We start from the raw sequence: 12,993 nt of genomic DNA on the forward strand, positions 1-12,993 counted from the left end.
GCGGGAGGACTGCGAGCGCGGCGCGGCGCCCCACGAACACTCGGGGACGCAGTGCGGGGTGGAAGTGCACCTTTATTGCTACAGCCGCGGGACCCCGCCCGGACCCTCACGTCTGCAGCTCCAGCAGGGCGGGGGAGACGGGCGGAAGCTGGCGGTGGCAGCGATCCAGGTCCTGCAGCACCTCGAAGAGCCGGCGGAGCGCGAGGGGCAGCGGGGGTCCTGGGATGGGGGATGGGCGACGTGGGGCAGTGGGGGTTCCCTCCCTCCGCCCCTCCCTCCGTTTTCCCTTCCACCTCTACCTTCACCGCAGCCCCGAGGGCCGTTCTGAGGCTCCCCCGCCTCCATCAGCTCCCAGTACTTCTCCCTGCAGAGAAAGGGAGCAGCTAGCTGTGGGGCAGGGGACATGCCAGGGGCTGTCCCCGCTTCTGGGGTCCCACCTGAGGGGCTGCTGCAGGCCGTGAAGGTGCTGGAAGAGGCGCTGAGCCTCCACGTCGGGCTCCAGCGGATCGCTCCAGTCCTGCAGGGTGATGCTGTGCCGGGTCCGGTCGCACCCAGGCCCTGTGGGAAAGAAGGCTGAAAACAGTGGGGACACCTCTCTGCCACCGTCACACCGCGCCCCGACCGCCCCCGTACCCGTCCTGTCCTTCTGGTGGCAGCAGGTCCACTTGTCCCCCCGGAAGACGCCGGGGTGGTAGGCACACAGCAGCTGGGGGTTGTTGCTGCACACCTTGCGCAGGGCAGACAGCCACTGGTTCAGCTCATTGACGCACTGCCGCAGTGCACAGCGCTGTCACACGGTGTCCCGGTGGGTGACGGCCCCCTGCCCTTCCCCGTCCCGCCCCACCACCTTGCACTGCAGGTACGCCGTCTCCTGCTGCCCGGCCTCGTCCACGTACACCACCTGCATGACGTGGCAGCTCCCGAAGCTCTTCTCCTCCACCTTCTCGGCCGCGCGGATGTTGGCCAGAGCGATGGAACCGCACCTCTGCCCATGGGGGACACAGTGCTCGGTGCCCTCCGTGCCACAGTGGGATCCCACCACCCCCGTGTCCCCCTACCTCCGCCCCAGGGCTCTTGCTGAAGCTGAGGGCCTCGCTGGTGAGGCAGAAGTGCAGCTTCTTGGCGGCGGAGGCAAGCAGCGGCCCTTTGCCCCGCGTCTTGTGGACTAAGAGCAGCCCCTCCTTCACCACGGCGCTGCGTGGGGCACGTGGCCACCCCTCTCCACCCTCCTCCTCCTGCATGCCCACCAGCCGGGTGATGAAGGCCCTCATTTGGGATGCTCCGTGCTGTAGGGCGGGTTGCAGCGGGGCCAGCCATTCCTCCTTGGCCCGCCCTGCCGCCGGCTCCATGTTGCCCACCATCTGCACAGCCTGCAGACCATGGGATGATGAAGTCGTTGCCCCCACTGCCATCCATCTGCTCCCCGCTGTCCCCGTGCCCCACCTTGGCCAGCAGCAGCAGCGTGCGGCTGGTGCGCGCGTCAGCGTGCGTGTCCCTCAGGTGGAAGAGTTTGGGGGTCATGATGGCCGGCGAGAAGAAGCGGAGGCACAGGAAGCTGGTGACAGCCACGAACTGAGTGTGCTGCGGCCGCCAGGGGGTGCGAGATGTGTGAGGGTTCACCCCAATGGCACCAGAACCGGTGATGCTTTGGGGTTGTGTGAACCTTACAGTCCTCCACCCAATTCCAACCCCCTTCCGTGGGTGGGTTGCCCCCCGCACCGGCTCAAGCTGCCCAGAGCCCCATCCAGCCTGGGATATGGGGCACCCTCAGCATCTTCATGGTACGATGCAACACCAAGTCTGCCCCATTCCTCCATCCCCACCGCTGGGTTTGGACCTGACCTGGTGCTGGGGGAAGCGCTCCCCAACGCGCTGGAAGAGCTGCCGGAATGCAGCACGGATGACAGGAGGACAGGTGGAGGCCGACTTGCTGATGGCATCTAGCAGCTCTCCGAGGTAGGACTGGAGGAGCTGGCGGCCCTGCTCCATCACCTCACTCTCTGTCTGCACCCGGTGCAGCCCCGAGCACCTGCAGGCACCACAGACCCCATCTACTCCAGCACAGTGGGCACCCCCACCCCCTGCGGCCCCCGTGCCCCTTACCCAACATCCTTGATCTCCACCTTGCTGGGGTCCAGCTCCACGTACTTCTTCTCCTCGAACACCCGGGAGATGGTAGGCCCCAGCACTGCGTGCAGGTACTGCATCCCTGTCACCTGCCCAGGGGACCACAGCACCCAACCTTAGGGGATTTTCTCCAACTCTTGGCCCCAGAGGCAGGCACAGCACCCCATGTCCTGCCTTTAGGACAGTGTGGAGCTGGGGTGAGCTGGAAAGAGCAGGGTTTCGGGTGAAGCTCCCTGTGGAGAAGGGAGATCTGGGGGCAGCAGCACCTTGAGGAAAGACTCCATTGACTTTGAGGCCAGGGAGTTGCTCCGGAACAGAGTGTTGGGTTCACCTGTGAAACAGGAGAAAGTCTGTGGGGCAGCTCCAGGTCACCCACCAGACATTTCCACCCTCTACGCCCTGCCCATGTCCAGTGGAGTTACAGGGATTTCCCAACCACACATCACCTGCCTATATTCCTCCACCAACTTTAGCCAACTTTGGCCAATGAGTTCCTTGGGCTGAACCCAATGGGTTCCCAACCAGAGCACAACAGAGGTTTTACAGCTCCAAGAGGTGGTCAGGAAGACCCAGCCCTGCTCCCCTCCAGCCTTACAGGGCTTGGCCAGCTCCAGCTCAAAGAGCAGGTCCAGGAACTCCTTCACCAGCCCTTGGCCCAAGAAGAGTTTCACCAGGTTGATGGCGACCTCCTGCCGGCACTCGGCTGTGGTGGTTTCATCGAGGAGGGTGACCAGGTGCACCTGGCCAGCCTGCAGGGGCACGAGGACATGGTGGCACAGCATTGGGCACTGTGATCACATCCCACTGGGGCTCTGCAGGGACCTCACCTGGTGCCCTGCCTTCATCTCCTGGCACAGCAGCTGGACCAGGGGCTGGTAGCAGTGGGAAGGCAGCACTGTCTCATCCCGCAGCCTCACCTGCAGCTGCAGCGAGCCCAGGCTGCCCCGGCGCCTGTAGGAACATGGAGAGCAAATCCAGACCACACACCCCATGGCACATCCCTCCGGAACACCCCAAAGCACTCACCCATCCTCCCTGGGTTTGGCTGTATCCGGCTGCAGCCTGAACCAGCCCTCCTGGTGCCCGGCTGCCTGCAGCCCCTGCACGCTGACCACCACCTGGGGGGAGGTTGGGACAGGCTCACGTCCCACCCCGGTAGTGGGGCCATGTCGGGTGCTTCTGGGGGCTCACCTTGCCCAAGAAGTCATTCTTGCTGACGAGGTCCCAGTCCCACACCTCTACACACAGCTTCTCTGCAGCGGGGTCGGGCAGCTCGAACTCGAAGGCTTCGTTCCAGCGAGGGTAGCAGGACTTCTTCACCACCTGCAAAGGCAATGGCTTTGTCCCCACGTCACACAGACCCAACACCCACGGGGTCATCAGGGATGGGGATACGCTGAGCTGAGCTCACGGTGCTCTCCTGCATTTTGCCATTGTAGCTCACACGGACAAAGGGGTCGGATGCACCGTTCCGGTCCTTCTTGGCCAAATCCCTGAGGAGGAGAGGGTAAAATTCCCAGTGAGCCCCCAGAATCCCAACAATGGGCACCTACCACTCTCTATCTCCTCCCCTTTGCTCCTCACTGTTGCAGGTGCAATGGGGAAACCGAGTCATAGAGCAGCCAGGACTCACCAGACCCCACCAATGCTGTCACCCCAGGAGTGGGACGTTCCCATCCCCAACATCACCTGGCCTCCAGCACGGTGCAGCGCAGCCGCCGGCCCTCTCCCTCCACAAGCTCCACACGGAGGTGGATTTCTCCTTGCACCTCCTCATCGGGGTCCACCTCGCTGAGGCTCACCCAGCCACTGTAACCTGTGGGGACAGTGAGCACCACGGGCAGGGGACATGGGGACACGGCCGGGAGCGGGGCTGGGGACGCCCCGCTGTCCCATACCTTTGGGGTGCTCTGCCAGCATGGTGTGGGTGATGCAGACCTTCCCAATAATGTCATCACGACTGCAAGGAGCAACAGGAAGGTGGCACGGAGGGTGGCACCAAGGGGACACCTTGGCTACAGCTTGCTGCCAGGCTTGGGGCATCAGGTTTGGATGTCCCCAAAGCCCTCAGCTGCACGGCCAGGTGTGGATTCTCTGCTGTCTGCTATGGGGTTGAGCGTTGCCTTCCCCAGCCCAACCCTGCATTGTCCCCAGAGTGCTATGCCCATACCTCAGTGCGTCCTCATCCATGACATAGATGGAAATGCTGTGGAAGGAGGGATGGAGCTGCACCTCATACTCCTCCCCCCAGAACGGGGACAGTGTCTTCCACACCGTGGCTGTCCTGTGGGACAGATGGCTTCAGTGACATCCCAGCTTCGGGTGACCAGGGCTGGGGTGCAGCACCCACATTGGAGTGGCTTACAGATTGGCCATGGGTTAATGGGCATTGGGGTCCACACCTCAAGCCTGAAGTGGAGCTCTGGGACCCAGATGGGTGTGGGCAGCGGGGCTGGATGCGCTCACCTGATGATGGCCTCGTTGTCGATCTTCACAATGCAGTACGGGTCACTGCTCCCTGTGCTGGAAGGCAATGGTGTGGCCCCATTAGTGTCACAGTGACCCCGACTTCCTGGCCCTGACCACGGCATCCTGCTGGTAGCTGATGGCAGCTCCTCGTCCAGATCGGAAGGGGAACAAACAAATCCCACCCTTTCCCCAAAGCAGGCACGGTGGGAGCCAACAAAGCCCCCTCCAGCCCCAGAATGGACCCAGATCTCACTGCAGGGATGGGGACATCCCCGAAGACACTGCAGTGACACAGACCCGTGGTCACAGCAATGCTCTGAGCCAATAACAGCCCGGGTAACCGTTCCTGTGTGCAAATGCCAAGAAAACACCACTTTATGGCCAGCTCAGTTCCTGAGAAGGAGGGTGACTCACTGGGGCTGGAGGCAGTGGAGCTGGCAGAACTGTGATGGGAGTGAAGGGCTTCGGGTCCTGGGTGTGGGGCTGGCAGCTCCCAGGGGGGTCCCGGTGCCCCAAGCTGCTGGAGGGGGTGCAGGGGACCGGAGGTGTCCGGGAGGAGCCGTGTGGTTGGGATGGTGGGTTGGGGAAAGTCAAATAAACAAGGAAAAGCAAACAGTTGAGAGCTGCTGGCGTGGCTTGGAGCATGCAGGGACCTTGCCCCCACGCATCACATCCTGGAGACCACACGGGAGTCCCCGTCCCAGGGTGTCCCAGCCCAGGGCACCCCCGTGTTGCTAAGAGCCCGCTCCCCTGCAGGCAGCTTCGCCGCGGATGAAGCACCATTAACCATTTATCAGCATTGCTGACATCTCCTGCCTTGTGCAAACCGTTGCCATCTGCCCGGGCAACACCAGGAGCGGGGGATGCTGCTGATGTCTTCCTGCACTGGGGATGCAGGGAGGAGCCCAGCGATGTGCCTTAGGATTTAGAGGGTTATTCTGCAGCTGCGTGGGGTCCCAGTGCCAAAGCAGAGACGGGGAAGGGGAACAAACAGAGGCGGACAGGGAGCTGAGCCCGGGAGCAGCGCTGGTGCGGGAGGAGGAAGGAGCAGCAGGAGGTGTCAGCGTGCCCGGGACACGCCGTGCCGTGGGTGGGCGGCTGCGGGCAGACTCTGACCCATCAGCAGTGCTGTGACAGCTCGGATTTCCGTAGGGAAATCACAGCGGTCCCAACGGAGGAGGGAGAGGTTGTCGTAAATCCCGGAGCACAGCGAGATGGGGATGGAGCCGTGCCCGTGGCACCGTCCCAAGCAGAGCTCTGTCCTCCGAATGGCAGAGTCCGTTCCCCCCCCCCGTCCCCCCCCTTGCGCCAGCTCAAGGTCCCCGCAGGGCATCGTGCCAAGGGACTGAAAAACACGAGCCCTGCCGCACGGAGCTTAAAAAAGCCAGAAGCTGTACTTCTTTCCTTGTTTATCCTCTTTTTCCATGACGGCTGCGGGGCTTTTTGTTGCTTTTCCAGCAGCCTGCAGCACGCTCCGTGGTGGTTCCCCGTGGATGGGTCCCCCCTGTGCTGACCCCATCCCACCCGGCGCTGTCCCCACATCTTGCCCCATAGAGATGGGAGCGGTCAGGATCACGCGGGGACACAGACAGCGCTCTGGGGGCTGCCAAGGAGGGAAATCCCCACCCTATAAGGACAGCAGGTGGTGGGAGAGGGACAGAGCCGTCCCAGGGGTGGCCCCAAAGCACTCAGAGGGACACCCCACATACAGCCCGAAGGGAATCCTCAAAGCACGGGCACTGCTGAGGGGGGGGTGGGTGGGTAGGGGGGGGCTACCTCAAAGCCGTCCTGGGGAAAATCCTAAAGGAAGGGCTACCCCCGTGCCATCCAGGGGGTGACCCTAAAGTCATCCAGGGAAGCAATCCCAAAGCACTGGGGAAGGACATCCCGAAGCCACCCCAAATTACTGGGAAGGCTCACCCCAAACCCATCCTACAGGGAGCCCGAAAGCATTGGGGGGAGTCATCCCAAAGCGCCGGGGAGGGATACCCCAAAGCTCTCCCGGGGGCCAGAGGTAATGCAGCATGCAGAACCAAGATGCCAGCCCCCAGCCCCGGCAGCACTCACATGTCCTTGGCGGGCAGGTTCCTGCCCTCCACGATGCGGATGGACAGCGCGCTGCGCCGGGCCATGGCGAGGGAGGGAGCGGGCGGCGGAGCGCAGCCCCGAACCCACGGCCACCGAGCTCCGAGCCCATGTGCGGGTCGGCACGGCGGGCGGCCAATCAGCACGCGGGGATGGGACGGTGGGCGGGGCTTACGGGAACGGATCGGTCCTGGTGCATGGAGTAGGCGGGGCCTGGGGATGGGGGCGGGGCCTGGGGGGGGGGGGGGCGGATCGGTGCGCGGTGCGGTTGTGGGGCGCTATGGGGACCCACATTTCTAAACAGTCCCCCCCCCCCCCAAATGCAGCAGCGGGACGTGCTGCAGCGCGCACCTCGGCACCGTGCCTGCGCAGTGCCCGCTCACACAGAAAGTGCTCCGACACCCCCAAATCTGCTCACGGTGCACACGGCCCTGAACTCACCCCCCAGGGACCCCGTGGGGACACCTTGGAGATACCATGGGGCACCCCGAGGACATCATGGGGGTCCTGCAGGGGCAGCACAGAGACCCTGGAGATACCACAGGGACACTGGAGACTCCATGGGGACGTTATGGGGACAGCACGGGGACACGCTGCCCTGTGGCCATGCGGGGTGCGGGGGATGATGTCAGGCTGGCAGGGAGCCGCTCATTATTACGGTTCCGGAAATCACAGGAATTTCTGCTTCCCACAAGCAAATATTTGCTCATGAGCACCCACAGGTGTTCCCTTCCCGGGTGCAGAGCATTGGGCTGAGCCCGGCAGAATCACCCCAGGCACCTCCAGCCCCAAAGTGCACGGAGTAGGCCGAGCCCTTCCCCAGTAACAGCCCACAGACAGAGGCAGACGCGTGGCACACGTGAATCTGTTTATCTCCCACTCGGTGGCTGTGGCTGTGATGCTGTGGCACGGTGACACGTTGGTGTCCCCCTCAGAGCCGCGCTGCCGGCTGGTCGTACACGTGGTGGGTGTTGTAGCGTTGGATGGATGTGGCATCCGGCCTGAAGCTGCCCGCGCCGCACACCTCGGAGCTGCAGGAGGATGTGTCCGTGGGGATGCTGCACGCTGCTGTCACCCCTCACCACCCCCCGTGTGCCCCATGGGGACTCACCCACACAGTGCGGCCAGGAGTGCGGCCAGCAGGACGGCCAGCAGCACCGACAGGATGGCAGTGATGGTGATCATGGCACCGCTGTGGCCGCCGTCCGTGCCAGGGCTGCTCGTGGGGTGCTGGGCTGTGGGGAGAGCACAATGGGGCTGTGACTGACCCGCCCCAATGTCCCCACCCCACTGTGGTACCCCGGTACCTGTCCTCAGTGTGATGGGCTCCGACCATTTCGTGGTGGCTATGGGCTCGGAGCCATTCAGCACAAGGAACTTCACCCTGGGGAGGAGATCACAGAATCTTTTGGGCTGGAAGAGCCCTCTCAGATCCCTCAGTCCAACCCCAACCCATCCCCCCCACGTCCCTCAGTGCCACATCCCCGTGGTTCTTAACACCTTTGGGGACGGTGACCCCCTCCCTCCTCATGCAGCTGTTCCACTTCATCACCACCACTTCTAAGGAGAAATGGTTCCTAATAGCCAACCTGTAGGGCCCGGGGCCGGGCAGGGGCCCGTTGCAGTTGGGTACAGAGGTGTCCCCAGCACAGCTGGTCTCCGTGCCCACGCGCAGCACCGTGAGCTCCCCGTCAGGTTTGGGGCAGCCGTAGTGGTACGGCATGGCACCCAGTGTCAGGTAGGCTGAGGTGTTGGCAGGGAAGCGTTGGAAGCTCCACTCGGGCATCCCCGGCTGTGCGCTGTCATTGAAGCTGGCTGAGCCTGCAGGGATGGGGATGGGCCGTGAAGGGGAGAGCTCTGGTACACCCCCACCCCTCCGTCACCCCACTCACCCGCAGTGGTGGCCACCACCAGCCAGATACCAGCTGTGTCGTACTGCTGGAAGATGCAGCGGGGCTGCTCCAGCACGAAGGTGCTGCCCGTCACACGGCCCCCCAGCTCAGCATCAGCCAGCACGGGTGTGTAGGACAGTGTGTCTGCAGCAGAGCAATGAGAGCACGGCCCGGGGGTGGGCATCACCCCGTGGTGGGGTGACCATGGGATCCGAGCATGGGGAGGAGGGCAGCCCCCCCACTGCCACCACCCACTGCAAATATTGTGACAAGGGGCAGCACCCAGTGCCACCACCAGTGGGACCCCAGGGGACACCGCGCTGTGCTGAGGGCTCGGCTGGGTCACCCCACACAGGGGTCACCCCCAAGCAGAGCCAGCCCCCCCTCTCCCCATCATTTGGGGCCACAAGCCCCCCCGTAGTACACACTCACCCAGGCCGTGGGCTGTGGCCAGCAGCAGGAGCAGCAGCAGCGGGCGCATGGTACCGGTGCTGATCACAGAGTGCGGGTGCAGGGCAGGGACTGAGCACCTCATCCCCCCCCCGCAGGACCCACCTGCGGCCTCCAACCACCCACATTCCTGCGCGGCCGCAGCCCCGCGGCAAACAGGTCGGGCTCGTTTCCCCGCAGCGTTACGCTACGGCTGGGTGCCCGCTGGGAGGTGCGCTGAGCATTGTCACGCTCGTGGCACGGGTGGGTCCTGAAGTGCCACCCTAGGGAGGGGGGGGGTGCTCATGGGGTGGGTGAACCCAAGTCCTGGTGCCCCCATCCCATGGTGAATAAAACATTGAGCTTCGAGTGAGCCCTGTGCCTCAAGATCATAGAGAATCGTCACAGAGCCATAGGATGGTTGGAGTCGGACTGGTCCCACTGGCTGCCGGGCACGGGGACATCCCCAGCCCCACCGTGGTGGTGGTCTGCACCCCTCACGTCTGGGCAGCGTCCTGGTGGTTGGGTTGAAAGATGACAAAAGAAGAGATTAAGGATGGATGTGAGTTTACTTGGTGGGACATGGGCCGTGGGGCCGCGGCGTGCAGCCGCAGATGCAGGTGGGGGGCAGCGTGGGGGGCAGGGCTGGAGGAACGTGGTGGGTCCTGTAGGGGAGGTGGGATCCCAGGTCCTGGCGGCACAGCGGGACACACAGCAGGGTGCTGCGGGGAGAGTGCAGGCATCAAGCAGGGTCTGTGCAGCTCAAACACCGCAGAAACCACCCTGTCCCCTTGCCAAAACACAGCCACCCCCCCCCCCCAGTTTAAGAAAAACAAGCCCCTCGATCCCTCGCACCCCACTCATACCCCACAGCTCCCAGCATGGCCATGGCCAGCGCGGCGCCCAGGCTGGCCAGGATGGCAGCGATGATGACTGCAGTGCTGCTGCGATGTGCAGGCGTGGGGTCGATGGTGCTCAGGCTGCGGGCTGGAAGGGCACGGGGTGAGGGGTGGCACCCAGGGTTAGGGGGACACGGGGGCTTTGGGGAGCTCTTCTCCCCTTTGGATTCGGGGTGGAAGCTTGGAGGTCACAGCCCCACTCCCACCGGTACCTCTCCGCAGGAGGATGGGGTCAGACCACTTCGTCTCCGCTCTGGGGCCGTGGCAGCTCATGAGCAGGAACTTCACCCTGCAGGATGGGCACCTCCAGCACGGGTACGGGGACAGCGCGATGCCCCATCCCACAACCTCACCTGTAGGGCCCTGGGGAGGGCAGGGGGCCGTTGCAGGGTGCCCGGCCGTGGCACGCTGTGTCCCCACCGACCCGCAGCACGGCTGCTCCCGGAGCTGAGCATCCATAGGCAGCCGCTGCCATCTCCAGTGTCATGTAGGCGCGGGCGGTGGGCAGCGCCTCGTACGGGGGCACCTCGGCCCCAGATGTGGGGTTTTTGAAGGCGGCTGAGGCTGCACAGCACAGATGTGTGGGTGAGCAGCTGGGAGGTGAACGTCCCTGAAGTCCCCCACCGCAACACGCCCTCACCATCGGCAAAAGCCACCACCAACCAGACGGCGTCGGAGGCATTGGCGAGGGGCTCGAAGATGCAGCAGGGTCTCTCCAGCGCAAAGGTGGAGGCCGTCACCTTCCCCGGCATGGCATCAGGGGGCACGCGGGGCACGTAGGGCACCAGGGCTGAGGGCACAGCCGTGAGCTCGGGGACCCTCAGCCACATACAGCCCCTTTTAACCCCCACCCCGACGCCGCTACCCACTCGAAACCCCTCGCAGCCCCCCAGAGATTCACCCAGGCCAGCAGCTGCGTCCATCCCAGCCAGCACCAGCAGCACCCACGGCAGCTCCATGGTGGTGTCTGTGCTGTGCCGACCCGCTCCGTCCCACTGCCGAGGGGCCAAGCTGCCCTCGTGCCCCCGCTGAGCACGGCCCTCCCAGCCCCACATTCCTGCACTGGCTCCACCAGCACGGCAGGACCCCGCGGGCAGAGTGGGACGGGGCCCCTCCCAGGTCACCGCAAGTCCTGAAAACAGCCCCGGACTGCCCGACTCCAGAAATAGGGCACCAAGGATGCAGGCGCTGCTCTGCAGTGCAAAAAGGGGAAACTGAGGCACAGAGTTGGTGCTGGAGCAGCATTTGAAGGATGGGTTGGCAGGACTGGGAGGCTTTATCAGGGCTATGGGGGAAATAGGGTGAGTGGTCCTTCTGTCCCACTCACCACAGTGCTGCCTGAATGCCACGGGTGCCCCAGGCCCCCCTGGCACCAAGAACCTGGCTTGTTGTGGGTGCGGCCAGCATTACCCTGAAGGCAGGGAAGTGCCTGGAGCCATCACACCCCAAGCTCACCCAAAACCCAAAGCATTCAAGGGTGACTGGTCCCACCCAGCACAGAGGGTGGGGTGGCAGCCGAGCCTCCATCTCCCCATTCTCACCCCTTGCAGGTTTCAGGGCTGGGCTCCCTCTCCCCTTCTTCACCCAGCAAGGGCTCCCCAGGCCCCCCCAGCCCTTGGCGTGGGGATGGAGACGATGCTGCCCCTGTCCAGGAGCTGTGCCAGGGCTCCGGGCCACTCCAGCAGCAGGGCTGAGTGCTCTCTGCACTGTTTGCCAAGGGCAGGGGCTGCCGCTCCCCTGTGAGAGAGGATTTCTGCTTCTCCTTCAGATTAAGTGGAAATGGGACATCCAGAGATTACACAGTCCAGCAAGGGAGGGGAAAACCTCGTCCAGCTGCAGTCAGCCTCGCTGGGCTGGGGCTAGATGTGCTCTGGTTTACTGGTGATACTGAAGCGGGGGGAGCTGCAGAGAGCTGGGGACATGTGCTGAACGCCTGATTCAAGGGTGAATCACAGCTGGAGTCACATTTCATCAGAGCTCCCTGACAAAACACCTTGGGAACCCGATGAGAACTGCAACCATGCACAAATGTATGAGTTTCACAGAAGTCAGGCCAGAGATCCCACTAGTTTGATGGTTCTGTTGCTGTTTTTCATATTTATATATATAAATAAGTTTTGCTACTTACATACACAAACTCAATTATATATTTTATATGAGGCCCAGGGCTTTTTCTCTTGACTCAACATGGCCCAGGCAAGATAAAAGGTTGGAGTCCCATGGATTACTCAGTCCAGCTGCAGAGGGGAGAACCAGGCACAGCTGCAGTCAGCCTCCCTATGCTGGCACATGGGGAAACTGAGGCACAGCAGAAGCAGGAGCTGCTGCTGCCACTGGGGATGCTCAGGAGCTGCACCCTCAGCACTCAGTGGGGTAACAGTGAGTCAGGGCTGCAGCTGCTGGTGCCTGCCCTGGGGATATGGGGTCAGTGTTCAGCTAAGAATAACCACAGCAGTGCAAAGGAGCTGTGAGCACTGCAGGAAGGCATGAAACCAGCACAGCCCCAGTGCCCCCGGGTCCTGGCAGGGACAGAGACAAAAAAGGTCCCCCTTGCAGCCAAGGAAGGAGGCAGCTGTGAGCCCAGGCTTTGGGACAGCCCCATGCAGTCCCAGCACACAGCCCTGAGGCTGCAGCTGACCACGCTCAGCAGGAAATTCTTGCTTTGCATAGGCAGAGAATTTTCACTTCAGTGCACTGCTTTGCTCTCCGGGATATGATCAGAGCTCAGGAAGCTGAGCTGTCAGCTAGAAACCTCTCTCTACCACCCGATGGCACCAGCACTCCCTGCAGCAGCACTGTGCCATGCTAACAGCATGGAGGCTCCATCAGGAACAAAACCCAAGCAGCTGTCCACAGGGCTAAGGCACAGCTCCAAAGCTGCTGCTGCTGCTTCTAGGAAGGGGGAGGCAGGGATGAAACAGCAAGCCAAGGCCCCAGGCTCAGCACCTGGCATCCCACCCCTGCAGAGAGCCATGGTCCTCCAGCAGAGGATCCCTCCCTGCTCCTGGCTGGATCAAGTGACCCCAGCTCCAGGGAGCTCAACACAGACAGGGGAGGCCCCTCGAACCACCAGGCAGGACGAAGGCAAAGCA

At 63.1% G+C, this 12,993-nt stretch overlaps 2 protein-coding genes across 5 annotated transcripts; both read right to left on the minus strand.

Annotated features, from left to right (window-relative positions):
* Positions 1 to 17: 17 nt before the first annotated feature.
* On the minus strand, positions 18 to 6,761 carry LOC136045705 (ras GTPase-activating protein 4-like). 4 transcript variants are annotated; one of them, XM_065731774.1, is made up of 20 exons: positions 6,664 to 6,761; positions 4,594 to 4,650; positions 4,298 to 4,411; positions 4,026 to 4,087; positions 3,817 to 3,943; positions 3,539 to 3,620; positions 3,319 to 3,450; positions 3,154 to 3,245; positions 2,955 to 3,078; positions 2,723 to 2,876; positions 2,394 to 2,458; positions 2,104 to 2,216; positions 1,843 to 2,029; positions 1,444 to 1,581; positions 1,059 to 1,370; positions 848 to 985; positions 634 to 769; positions 438 to 558; positions 300 to 364; positions 18 to 219 (listed from the first exon to the last, which is right to left on the minus strand). In XM_065731774.1, the coding sequence occupies exons 1-20, from the start codon at positions 6,726 to 6,728 to the stop codon at positions 107 to 109; spliced, it is 2,397 nt and encodes a 798-aa protein (XP_065587846.1). In that variant the 5' UTR covers positions 6,729 to 6,761; the 3' UTR covers positions 18 to 106. The 4 variants fall into 4 exon arrangements, with proteins under 4 accessions (XP_065587846.1, XP_065587848.1, XP_065587845.1 ...); XM_065731776.1 differs by lacking the exon at positions 1,444 to 1,581; XM_065731773.1 differs by having other exon boundaries at positions 438 to 769.
* Positions 6,762 to 7,545: 784 nt separating this feature from the next.
* LOC136045972 (uncharacterized) lies at positions 7,546 to 10,860 on the minus strand. Its single transcript, XM_065732211.1, has 12 exons — positions 10,767 to 10,860; positions 10,542 to 10,691; positions 10,255 to 10,465; positions 10,114 to 10,190; positions 9,869 to 9,989; positions 9,585 to 9,724; positions 9,006 to 9,188; positions 8,574 to 8,717; positions 8,271 to 8,502; positions 7,989 to 8,065; positions 7,793 to 7,916; positions 7,546 to 7,712 (listed from the first exon to the last, which is right to left on the minus strand). Exons 1-12 carry the CDS (start codon positions 10,858 to 10,860, stop codon positions 7,613 to 7,615), a joined length of 1,653 nt encoding a protein of 550 aa, XP_065588283.1. The 3' UTR covers positions 7,546 to 7,612.
* Positions 10,861 to 12,993: the final 2,133 nt, after the last annotated feature.

Source organism: Cyrtonyx montezumae, unplaced genomic scaffold (genome assembly GCF_038088225.1).
Source record: "Cyrtonyx montezumae isolate F1298 unplaced genomic scaffold, pur_monq_1.0 scaffold_15, whole genome shotgun sequence".
Lineage (NCBI taxonomy): Eukaryota > Metazoa > Chordata > Aves > Galliformes > Odontophoridae > Cyrtonyx > Cyrtonyx montezumae.

Coding starts and splice junctions, on each gene's coding strand:
- LOC136045705 (XM_065731773.1), bottom strand. CDS start 6,728: ATGGCCCGGCGCAGCGCGCTGTCCATCCGCATCGTGGAGGGCAGGAAC. Junction 3,246..3,318: donor AGAATGACTTCTTGGGCAAG/GTGAGCCCCCAG, acceptor ACCTCCCCCCAG/GTGGTGGTCAGCGTGCAGGG. Junction 220..299: donor CCCTCGGGGCTGCGGTGAAG/GTAGAGGTGGAA, acceptor CCCCCATCCCAG/GACCCCCGCTGCCCCTCGCG.
- LOC136045972 (XM_065732211.1), bottom strand. CDS start 10,860: ATGGAGCTGCCGTGGGTGCTGCTGGTGCTGGCTGGGATGGACGCAGCT. Junction 10,692..10,766: donor CTGCGAGGGGTTTCGAGTGG/GTAGCGGCGTCG, acceptor CTGTGCCCTCAG/CCCTGGTGCCCTACGTGCCC. Junction 8,503..8,573: donor GGTGGTGGCCACCACTGCGG/GTGAGTGGGGTG, acceptor CCATCCCTGCAG/GCTCAGCCAGCTTCAATGAC.